Source organism: Ammodytes marinus, assembly GCF_949987685.1.
Source record: "Ammodytes marinus genome assembly, chromosome: 5".
Classification (NCBI taxonomy): Eukaryota; Metazoa; Chordata; class Actinopteri; order Uranoscopiformes; family Ammodytidae; genus Ammodytes; species Ammodytes marinus.
In genome coordinates this window covers 1,087,220-1,100,088 of record NC_137234.1, presented here as the reverse complement: position 1 = coordinate 1,100,088, position 12,869 = coordinate 1,087,220, and the positions used below count along the sequence as shown (strand labels likewise).

Below are 12,869 nucleotides of genomic sequence, written 5' to 3'. Positions count from 1 at the left end.
GACTTTTTAATAAAATTAGATTTTTTTTTTTCATTCAAAGAAAAAAGGCGGGAATGTTAGCATGTCCATTGACATTACATTGTGCAATTAGCTCCGGCGGCCATTTTGTCAAGGCTGACAATCTGCTTTTGCTCATAACTCGCCAACCACACATCGCACATTAAAAAACTTGACATGCACTTGTTCTGTGAATTGAGCTGCATCGTTCCACCGTGGCAGTTTCGCAAAATTCATCCATAAACAGCGATACCTATACAACTCCCGCACCGAACATCCCACGGTCAAAAACTTTACATCCACAGGTTCTGTGGAGTGAGCGGCAGGCACGGCGCTTGACGACGAGTTGCGTCGGAGGCTTGGCCCCCGGTAAAAACTGCTTGCAGTTCTAGTTTATTATTATTATTATACTTCGTCCCCTAAAACTGCGTGCACAGCCCAAACCGTAAAGGGTGCCGACATGCCAATTGCATGACTAGATCCAGATCCGTGAATTCTCAGCATACAAAAAAATTCAGACATGCCGGCCACTAGGTGGCGCTACAACGAAGGAAAACGCTTTTTGGGTCATAACTCCCACACCGAACCTCCCACAGTCAAAAACTTTATATCCACAGATTCACTGGAGTCAGCTGCATCATTTGGCATAGGCCACGCCCATTTGCGATATTATAGATTTTTCGCAAAATCGCGAAAACTGCAAAACTGACTTTTCGTTACTCCTCCCACAATTTTTGGACAATTGACACCAGACTTTGCACAGAACATCTACCGACCCACACGGAAAATAATCATTTGAAAGAATTTTGATCCGACCATCGATAATGAAACGGTAGCGTTTTAAATATTTGTTGATTAGCTACGTTTTACGAAAAAATTCATAAATCCAAAATCATAAGTCGGATCAAGTCCAAATTTTAGACATATGTTGGGGCTACCCTTAATTGCGTTCAATAAAAAATTTGGAAATTTTCGCCATAAGGGGGCGCCATAAATTAGGAAATTTCATATCTCCTAATTGGCCAGAGGAATTTTCTTACAACTCACGGGAAACCATCAAGGGGCATACACGAGTCTATATAAAAAATATGGCCAAGAAATATTAATGTGTAAGGGACTTTTTAATAAAATTTTATATATTTTTTTTCCGTCAAAGAAAAAAGGCGGGAATGTTAGCATGTCCATTGACATTACATTGTGCAATTAGCTCCGGCGGCCATTTTGTCAAGGCTGACAATCTGCTTTTGCTCATAACTCGCCAACCACACATCGCACATTAAAAAACTTGACATCCACTTGTTCTGTGAATTGAGCTGCATCGTTCCACCGTGGCACTTTCGCGAAATTCATCCGTAAACAGCGATACCTATACAACTCCCGCACCGAACATCCCACGGTCAAAAACTTTACATCCGCAGATTCTGCGGAGTGAGCGGCCGGCGCGGCGGTTGACGACGAGTCGCGTCGGAGGCTTGGCCCCCGGTAAAAACTGCTTGCAGTTCTAGTTAGGGGGCCAAGCCCGAGCAGGCTGGGACCGCTGTATGCAAAGCAACGCGGTTCCCAAGCCCTGCGGGGCAGGGAACCCTATTGTTTTTGTAAGGATTATTATTATTATTTGTCGCCGCTAGAACTGTGTCCACAGCCCAAACCGTAAAGGGTGCAGACATGCCAATTGCATGACTAGATCCAGGTCCGTGAATTCTCAGAATACAAAAAAATTCAGACATGCTGGCCACTAGGTGGCGCTACAAAGAAGGAAAACGCGTTTGGGGTCATAACTCCCACACCGAACGTCCCACAGTCAAAAACTTTATATCCACATATTCACTGGAGTCAGCTGCATCATTTGGCATAGGCCACGCCCATTTGCGATATTATAGATTTTTTGCAAAATCGCGAAAACTGAAAAACATATTTTTCGCTACTCCTCCCACAATTTTGGGACAATTGACACCAAAGTTTGCACAGAACATCTACCGACCCACACGGTAAAAACTTATGTAAAAGAATTTTGATCCGACCATGGATAACGAAACGGTAGCGTTTTAAATATTTGTTGATTAGCTACGTTTTACGTAGAAATTCATAAATCCAAAATCATAAGTCGGATCAAGTCCAAATTTTAGAAATATGTTGGTGCTACCCTTATTTGCGTTCAATAAAAAAATTGGAAAATTTCGCCATAAGGGGGCGCCATAAATTAAGAAATTGTATATCTCCTAATTGGCCAGAGGAATTTTCTTAAAACTCACGGTAAACCATCAAGGGGCAAACACGAGTCTATAGAAAAAATATGGCCAAGAAATAGTAATGTTTAAGGGACTTTTTAATAAAATTTGATTTTTTTTTTTCCGTCAAAGAAAAAAGGCGGGAATGTTAGCATGTCCATTGACATTACATTGTGCAATTAGCTCCGGCGGCCATTTTGTCAAGGCTGACAATCTACTTTTGCTCATAACTCGCCAACCACACATCGCACATTAAAAAACTTGACATGCACTTGTTCTGTGAATTGAGCTGCATCGTTCCACCGTGGCAGTTTCGCAAAATTCATCCATAAACAGCGATACCTATACAACTCCCGCACCGAACATCCCACGGTCAAAAACTTTACATCCACAGGTTCCGTGGAGTGAGCGGCAGGCACGGCGCTTGACGACGAGTTGCGTCGGAGGCTTGGCCCCCGGTAAAAACTGCTTGCAGTTCTAGTTAGGGGGCCAAGCCCGAGCAGGAGCTGGGACCGCGTTTTGCACAGCAACGCGGTTCCCAAGCCCTGCGGGGCAGGGAACCCTATTGTTTTAGTGGCGATTATTATTATTATTATACTTCGCCGCATAAAACTGTGTCCACAGCCCAAACCGTAAAGGGTTGGGACATGCCACTTGCATGACTAGTTCAGACCCCCGGCCTCTCGGCCTACAAAAAAATTCAGACATGCCGGCCACTAGGTGGCGCTACACCAAAGAAAACGCGTTTGGGGCTATAACTCCCACACCGAACGTCCCACCGTCAAAAACTTTATATCCACAGATGCACTGGAGTCAGCTGCATCATTTGGCATAGGCCACGCCCATTTGCGATAATATAGATTTTTCGCAAAATCGCGAAAACTGCAAAACATATTTTTCGCTACTCCTCCCACAATTTCTGGACAATTGACACCAAAGTTTGCACAGAACATCTACCGACCCACACGGAAAGAAATCATTCGAAAGAATTTTGATACGACCATCGATAACGAAACGGTAGCGTTTTAAATATTTGTTGATTAGCTACGTTTTACGTAAAAATTCATAAATCCAAAATCATTAGTCGGATCAAGTCCAAATTTTAGACATATATTGGGGCTACCCTTAATTGCGTTCAATAAAAAAATTGGACATTTTCGCCATAAGGGGGCGCCATAAATTAGGAAATTTCATATCTCCTAATTGGCCAGAGGAAATTTCTTAAAACTCACGGGAAAGCATCAAGGGGCATACACGACTCTATATAAAAAATATGGCCAAGAAATATTAATATGTAAGGGACTTTTTAATAAAATTAGATATTTTTTTTTTCCGTCAAAGAAAAAAGGCGGGAATGTTAGCATGTCCATTGACATTACATTGTGCAATTAGCTCCGGCGGCCATTTTGTCAAGGCTGACAATCTACTTTTGCTCATAACTCGCCAACCACACATCGCACATTAAAAAACTTGACATGCACTTGTTCTGTGAATTGAGCTGCATCGTTCCACCGTGGCAGTTTCGCAAAATTCATCCATAAACAGCGATACCTATACAACTCCCGCACCGAACATCCCACGGTCAAAAACTTTACATCCACAGGTTCTGTGGAGTGAGCGGCAGGCACGGCGCTTGACGACGAGTTGCGTCGGAGGCTTGGCCCCCGGTAAAAACTGCTTGCAGTTCTAGTTATTATTATTATTTGTAGTCATCTAAAACTGCGTGCACAGCCCAAACCGTAAAGGGCGCAGACATGCCAATTGCATGACTAGATCCAGGTCCGGGCCGTGTACGCATACAAAAAAATTCAGACATGCCGGCCACTAGGTGGCGCTACAACGAAGGAAAACGCGTTTGGGGTCATAACTCCCACACCGAATGTCCCACAGTCAAAAACTTTATATCCACATATGCACTGGAGTCAGCTGCATCATTTGGCATAGGCCACGCCCATTTGCGATATTATAGATTTTTCGCAAAATCGCGAAAACTGCAAAACATATTTTTCGCTACTCCTCCCACAATTTTTGGACAATTGACACCAAAGTTTGCACAGAACATCTACCGACCCACACGGAAAGAAATCACGTAAAAGAATTTTGATACGACCATCGATAACGAAACGGTAGCGTTTTAAATATTTGTGGATTAGCTACGTTTTACGTAGAAATTCATAAATCCAAAATCATAACTCGGATCAAGTCCAAATTTTAGACATATGTTGGTGCTACCCTTAATTGCGTTCAATAAAAAAATTGGACATTTTCGCCATAAGGGGGCGCCATAAATTAGGAAATTTCATATCTCCTAATTGGCCAGAGGAAATTTCTTAAAACTCACGGGAAACCATCAAGGGGCATACACGAGTCTATAGAAAAAATATGGCCAAGAAATAGTAATGTTTAAGGGACTTTTTAATAAAATTAGATTTTTTTTTTTCCGTCAAAGAAAAAAGGCGGGAATGTTAGCATGTCCATTGACATTACATTGTGCAATTAGCTCCGGCGGCCATTTTGTCAAGGCTGACAATCTACTTTTGCTCATAACTCGCCAACCAAACATCGCACATTAAAAAACTTGACATCCACTTGTTCTGTGAATTGAGCTGCATCGTTCCACCGTGGCAGTTTTGCGAAATTCATCCGTAAACAGCAATACCTATACAACTCCCACACCGAACATCCCACGGTCAAAAACTTCACATCCACGGATTCCTTGGAGTGAGCGGCCGGCGCGGCGGTTGACGACGAGTTGCGTCGGAGGCTTGGCCCCCGGTAAAAACTGCTTGCAGTTCTAGTTTTTATTATTATTATACTTCGCCCCCTAAAACTGTGTCCACAGCCCAAACCGTAAAGGGTGCAGACATGCCAATAGCATGACTAGATCCAGGTCCGTGAATTCTCGGCATACAAAAAAATTCAGACATGCCGGCCACTAGGTGGCGCTACACCAAAGAAAACGCGTTTGGGTTCATAACTCCCACACCGAACGTCCCACAGTCAAAAACTTTATATCCACAGATGCACTGGAGTCAGCTGCATCATTTGGCATAGGCCACGCCCATTTGCGATATTATAGATTTTTCGCAAAATCGCGAAAACTGCAAAACATATTTTTCGCTACTCCTCCCATATTTTTTGGACAATTGACACCAAACTTTGCACAGAACATCTACCGACCCACACGGAAAGAAATCATACGAAAGAATTTTGATCCGACCATGGATAACGAAACGGTAGCGTTTTAAATATTTGTTGATTAGCTACGTTTTACGAAAAAATTCATAAATCCAAAATCATAAGTCGGATCAAGTCCAAATTTTAGACATATGTTGGGGCTACCCTTAATTGCGTTCAATAAAAAAATTGGACATTTTCGCCATAAGGGGGCATCATAAATTAGGAAATTTTATATCTCCTAATTGGCCAGAGGAATTTTCTTAAAACTCACGGTAAAACATCAAGGGGCAAACACGAGTCTATAGAAAAAATATGGCCAAGAAATAGTAATGTTTAAGGGACTTTTTAATAAAATTTGATTTTTTTTTTTCCGTCAAAGAAAAAAGGCGGGAATGTTAGCATGTCCATTGACATTACATTGTGCAATTAGCTCCGGCGGCCATTTTGTCAAGGCTGACAATCTACTTTTGCTCATAACTCGCCAACCACACATCGCACATTAAAAAACTTGACATGCACTTGTTCTGTGAATTGAGCTGCATCGTTCCACCGTGGCAGTTTCGCCAAATTCATCCGTAAACAGCGATACCTATACAACTCCCGCACCGAACATCCCACGGTCAAAAACTTTACATCCACGGATTCCGCGAAGTGAGCGGCAGGCGCGGCGCTTGACGACGAGTTGCGTCGGAGGCTTGGCCCCCGGTCAAAACTGCTTGCAGTTCTAGTTATTATTATACTTCGCCGCCTAAAACTGTGTCCACAGCCCAAACCGTAAAGGGTTGGGACATGGCACTTGCATGACTAGTTCAGACCCCCGGCCTCCCGGCCTACAAAAAAATTCAGACATGCCGGCCACTAGGTGGCGCTACACCAAGGAAAACGCGTTTGGGGCCATAACTCCCACACCGAACGTCCCACAGTCAAAAACTTTATATCCACAGATGCACTGGAGTCAGCTGCATCATTTGGCATAGGCCACGCCCATTTGCGATATTATAGATTTTTCGCAAAATCGTGAAAACTGAAAAACATATTTTTCGCTACTCCTCCCACAATTTTTGGACAATTGACACCAAACTTTGCACAGAACATCTACCGACCCACACGGAAAGAAATTATCACACAGAATTTTGATCCGACCATCGATAACAAAACGGTAGCGCTTTGAATATTTGTTGATTAGCTACGTTTTACGTAGAAATTCATAAATCCAAAATCATAAATCGGATCAAGTCCAAATTCTAGACATATGTTGGGGCTACCCTTAATTGCGTTCAATAAAAAATTTGGAAATTTTCGCCATAAGGGGGCGCCATAAATTAGGAAATTTTATATCTCCTAATTGGCCAGAGGAATTTTCTTAAAACTCACGGTAAACCATCAAGGGGCATACACGAGTCTATAGAAAAAATATGGCCAAGAAATATTAATGTTTAAGGGACTTTTTAATAAAATTTGATTTATTTTTTTCCGTCAAAGAAAAAAGGCGGGAATGTTAGCATGTCCATTGACATTACATTGTGCAATTAGCTCCGGCGGCCATTTTGTCAAGGCTGACAATCTGCTTTTGCTCATAACTCGCCAACCAAACATCGCACATTAAAAAACTTGACATCCACTTGTTCTGTGAATTGAGCTGCATCGTTCCACCGTGGCACTTTCGCGAAATTCATCCGTAAACAGCGATACCTATACAACTCCCGCACCGAACATCCCGCGGTCAAAAACTTTACATCCGCAGATTCTGCGGAGTGAGCGGCCGGCGCGGCGGTTGACGACGAGTTGCGTCGGAGGCTTGGCCCCCGGTAAAAACTGCTTGCAGTTCTAGTTGACTCTGCTTTCACACAAAAAAGATAAAAGTGGTATGTCTTTCATTTACCAGGAACAGCTAACTACTGGGATGTTTTCCAAACAAAGATTTTTTGAAAAGCAGTATTTAGTTTTATGAAATTAAATAAAATGTGAAAAACTGGCTGTGCAAAAATATGGGAACCCTTGTGGTCTTGCTGATTTTAATGCCTGTAACAGCATGTAAAACTGATGACTTTAAACACAAAATTGATTGGATTATGTTGTTAAGCCTTGAACCTCAAATAAAGGTCTGTTTGATCATGAGAAAAGGTATTTTAGGTGCCTAAATGCAAGTTCCACTTCTCTTTGACTCTGTGCAGAAGTGAGACGGAATGGGATCATCAAAACTGCTCCCAAAAGATCTTAGAAAAACAAAGATTATTCATTATCATGGTTTAGCGGAAGGCTACAAGAAGCTTTCCCAAAGGTTTCAATTGTCAATTTCTACTGTAAGGAACATTGTCAGGGAATGGAAGGACACAGGCACAGTTGCAGTTAAACCCAGGTCTAGCAGACCAAGAAAAGTACAAGAGCGGCATATGCGGCGGATTGTGAGAATGGTTGCACACAACCCAAAGATCACCTCCAAAGACCTGCAAGAACATCTGGCTGCAGATTGTGTATCTGTACATGGTTCTACAATTCAGTGCAATTTGCACCAAAACATCTGTATGGCCGGGTGATGAGAAGGAAGCCCTTTCTGCGCCCACGCCACAGATACAGTTGCATGGAGTATGCAAAAGCTCATTTAGACAAGCCAGATTCATATTTGAAGAAAATGCTTTGGACTGATGAGACAAAAATTAAGTTATTTGGTCTTTATAAAAAGCAGAAGTTTTGGTGCAAATTGCGCTGAATTGTTGAACGATGTACAGATACACAATCTGCAGCCAGAAGTTCTTGCAGGTCTTTGGAGGTGATCTGTGGGTTGTGTGCAACCATTCTCACAATCCTCCACCTATGCCGCTCCTGTTTTTTTCTTGGTCTGCCATGCCTGGGTTTAACTGCCACTATGCCTGTGTCCTTCCATTTCCTGACAACGTTCCCTACAGTCGAAATTGACAATTGAAACCTTTGGGAAAGCTTCTTGTAGCCTTCCCCTAAACCATGACAATGAACAATCTTTGTTTTTCAGATCTTTTGGGAGCTGTTTTGATGATCCCATTCTGTCTCACTTCAGCAGAGAGTCAAAGAGAAGTGCAACTTGCATTTAGGCACCTAAACTACCTTTTCTCATGATTAGACAGACATTTCTATGAGGTTCAAGGCTTAACAACATAATCCAACCAACTTTGTGTTTAAAGTCATCAGTTGTACATGCAGTTACATGCATTAAAATCAACAAAACCACAAGGGTTCCTATATTTTTGCACAGCCAGTTTTTCACATTTTATTTTATTTCATACAACCAAATACTGCTTTTCAAAAAATCTTTGTTTGGAAAACATCCCAGTACTTAGCTGTTCCTGGTAAATTAAAGACATACCACTTTTATATTTTTTTTTGTGAAAGCAGAGTCAATTATAATGCCGTCTGAGAGGGGTTCCCAAACTTTTTCATATGACTGTACGTATATCTCTCTGTCTCTAGCTCTCTCTCCCTCTGTCTCTCTCTCTCTCACACACACACACACACACACACACACACACACACACACACACACACACACACACACACACACACACACACACACACACACACACACACACACACACACACACACACACACACACACACACACACACACACACACACACACACACACACACACACACACACACACACACACACACACACACACACACACACACACACACACACACAACTCAGTCGTGCGCTGGAAGGGTGCAACATATGATAATAGTGGGAAACAGGTGAGTGTGTTGTTTGGGCGCTGACCTGCTATAATCACTACACTACCATTCAAAAACTGTGACACCAGCAATAGTCAAAAACTTGAGGTGACACATTCCGTGACAATCCGCGAGTCGCGGCCGATAATCAGTGTGCATTAATCAATACAATCGGCCATATAAAACAAAGGTGGGCAAACTCTGTGTACTGTGTTTTTATTCATTCAACCACTTTGAAAAGCTTTTTTTCCTCCACGCAATCTTTCTCCTTCTCAATCTTCCCGTTTTCTGTTTTGTGCCCCGAGAGCTTTCTTTTCTGCCTCTCCATCTGTAGGTCCCTGTCATCAGATGACAACACGATTCAAATGAAAGCTCTCGCGCTCCAGCGCGTGCTCGAGGGGGCGCGCCTATAGTGTGGGGAGGAGGAGGCGAAGGAGCGGGGGGGGGGGGGCGCCTTATCAGTGACGTGCCTCTGTTATTGGTCATATCATTTACACAAACGCTGTTAAATACAGAAAAATGCCGACTCCAAATAATTTTCCCCCGATCACTTTGGCGCCCCTCTAGTGCAAACCGACTTTTTGTGCCACTGACAGCAGGGCAACCTGTCTGTTAGTGTGCATTCGGCTGAAGATGCTCATGTTGTTCAAATAAATGAATGAATTGATCCCACTGAGTTAATGAGGTATAGAAGCAGTGCCCTCCTTGCTGTTGAGTCATTGTATAGTTTTATATTGTGTAACATCACCGCGACCAAAACGCTTGTTTTATGATCAAAACTGAAACAAACCCTAAAAAAAAAGAAAATGTGGGTGCTCCGGTGGCGTGGTGGGTAGAGCGTGTACCATATTGGCTCTGGCCTTCGTTGCAGTGGTGACGGGTTCAAATCCGACCCATGGACCTTTACTGCAGGTCATCCCCCCTCTCTCTCTGTCTCCCCATTTCAACTCTGTACTATCTAATAAAGCTTGAAAATGCAAAAAAATAATCTTAAAAAATGTTTTCAAGAAAAAGAAAAAATTAATAAATTTGTTATTATGTTATAAATATTAATATTGAACAAATAATCTCCTATAATTTTAGATATGTTTTTTTGATCTCTATCAATAAATCAAACTTAAAATGGGACCCCCCCCCCCCCACCACACACACATACCCCCCCAGCCAAAAACAAGAATCGAGGAAATGCCAGGGGATGGTTTCAAATAAATGTTAAGATATTAAATAATTAAAGTAATCATGAGTATAAAATATACAAAATAATCAGTGAATAAAAGTTCCAGTGAAAAAGAGCCACAAGTTAATATAATGTCCATGTGTGCGTCTGAAAGAGTACATGCTGGTCTGACCCCCCCCCCCCCCCTCACCACCCCTCTCCTTTCAGGGTGGAGCCTGCTGGAGTCCAATGGCTGACATCAGGTCTGAGGAAGTGTATGTATCTTTATAATGTTCATAATCATCAAAATGTCAATCAATGAACAGATGATGGATTAATAACTGCTGCTGTGTTGTGTCTTTTTCTCTCCATCAGATTCCTGTGAACTCACACTGGACACAAACACAGTACACACAAACCTCAAACTGTCTGACAACAACAGGAAGGTGACACATGTGGAGGAGTGGCAGCCATATCCTGATCATCCAGAGAGATTTGACGTCTTTTATCAGCTGCTGTGTAGTAATGGTCTGACTGGTCGCCGTTACTGGGAGGTCGAGTGGAGCGGAATGGTTCTTATATCAGTGAGTTACAGAGGAATCAGCAGGAAAGGAGGTGGTGATGACTGTAGGTTTGGAGAGAATGATCAGTCCTGGAGTCTGTTCTGCTCTGATGGTGATGATCGTCTTCCTCCTGGTTACTGGGTCCGTCACAATAACAGATTAACATCCATCCCCTCCTCCTCTGTCTCTAACAGAGTAGCAGTGTATGTGGACTGTCCTGCTGGCTCTCTGTCCTTCTACAGTGTCTCCTCTGACTCACTGATCCACCTCCACACCTTCAACACCACATTCACTGAACCTCTTTATCCTGGGTTTGGGTTCTGGCCTGGTTCCTCAGTGTCTCTGTGTTCACTGTAGGAGGGAGAGTCTCCAACTGAAACACACACACCCACACACACCCACCCACACACACACACACACACACACACACACACACACACACACACACACACACACACACACACACACACACACACACACACACACACACACACACACACACACACACAAGTGTATTGCTCAAGGACACAATGGTAGAGATAGTGAACCTCTTTACCTTGGGCTTGGGTCCTCAGTGTCTGGTTCCTCAGTGTCTCTGTGTCGTCTGTAGGAGGGAGAGTCTGAACAGGATCACAGTGACAGAAATCTTTCAGGTTTTTGTAACAAATGAATCAGTTCATTGATTGAAACGATTCAACTGTCAGAGCCAAACATTAAGAAACATGATCGTAGACTTTGAAGAATGTTGAGATATTCTTTTACACACAGTATGAAGCTTTCATGTTTAGTTTGGCAGTAACATTGGTAATTAAAGAAGCTACGAGGAACTATTAGGTTCTGTTGATTCTAGCGGCACACGTTCATTGATTGAAGATATTCTGTAGTTTATTTGTTTGATCAGAAGGTGAAGTTTGAGGGATAGAAGAATCCACTGAGACAAGCTGAGGAGGTTATGGAGCAATCTTTATCTAAAACAAAGACTCAAGCCTCCAGTCAGTCTGGGATTTGGCCATTACCCAGTAACCAATCAGCATCTAGAAACATAGAAAGTGTCTGATTAGTGACGAGTGAATGTTGATAGTTAGCTTGCACCCTGCGTGGTAGCTGCTGCTGCTATCGGTGTATGAATGCGTGTGTGAATGGTAACGTGGGAATGGGAACAGGTCTCCTTTGAAAAAGAGTCTCCGGTCTCAACGGGATTTACCTGTAGAAATAAAGGTTAAAAAATTAAAAGGAACAGGTACATGAATGCAAAACCCCAAAAGGAAAGAAGAGAGCCACCAAAAACTAACTTCTCCTGCCTGCACATATCTTTTAAACTAAAATGAGTTGTACTTCATACTGTCTAATTAACCATCCATTGTGTATGTGAGGTTAGTCGGACCGTTTACACTGAAGTACACAGAAGCAATGAAGAGTAAAAAAACATCCTTATCGTTTGAAAAGACGCAATGCATTGTGGGGCGGTTGAGTGGGAAAAGTAACCTATCGATCCATATTGATCATCAGATTGTGCATTCTCTTTCCCTTTCCTCTGGAGTTAACTGGACGGTAAGATCGTCAAGAACAACTTCAGTCTGGATCAGAGAACTGATCAAACTCTTCAGACTGAACTGTGTGAGTGGGACATCGAGCTTCATTTCCCCGGACTGTGGATTATTTCTCTTTTTCACAGATGGACTGTGAACCTGTTCGCCACTCGGCTGTGATGGTGTTTAACAACTAACTGAAGTATCTGTTGTAAATATAACATAATAAATAAAAAGACATAATAAAATATGTAGTTTGTTTTTCTCCATTTGTATTATAAACATATTCTCCTAACTGAATAAACAAACTTTCCTCACAGGAAAATGTGATCCCTGGAACACTGTTTGAAGTTAGAAAGTTAGAAAGCTTCCTGAAAAGTTACTGTTTCACTGTTGTTGTTTGGTTCCAGGTTCCTCAAAATAATTTGATTTATGATGATAGAATTATTCAATACTAAGAATTACATGTAGAGAAAATATGTTTAGTAAACTAAGTGCAGGCTCTGTGA

General features: G+C 42.3%; 1 protein-coding gene across 1 annotated transcript in view; it reads left to right on the top strand.

Annotated features, from left to right (window-relative positions):
• LOC307250766 (NACHT, LRR and PYD domains-containing protein 3-like) overlaps nucleotides 1–12,562 on the top strand; it is a 29,833-nt gene extending 17,271 nt beyond the window's left edge. The window contains exons 12-13 of the mRNA XM_080027943.1: nucleotides 10,497–10,543; nucleotides 10,644–12,562. Of these exons, the coding sequence (XP_079884069.1) occupies nucleotides 10,497–10,543; nucleotides 10,644–11,188 (592 nt within the window). The 3' untranslated portion in view covers nucleotides 11,189–12,562. The remainder of the gene's footprint in view (nucleotides 1–10,496; nucleotides 10,544–10,643) is intronic.
• Nucleotides 12,563–12,869: the final 307 nt, after the last annotated feature.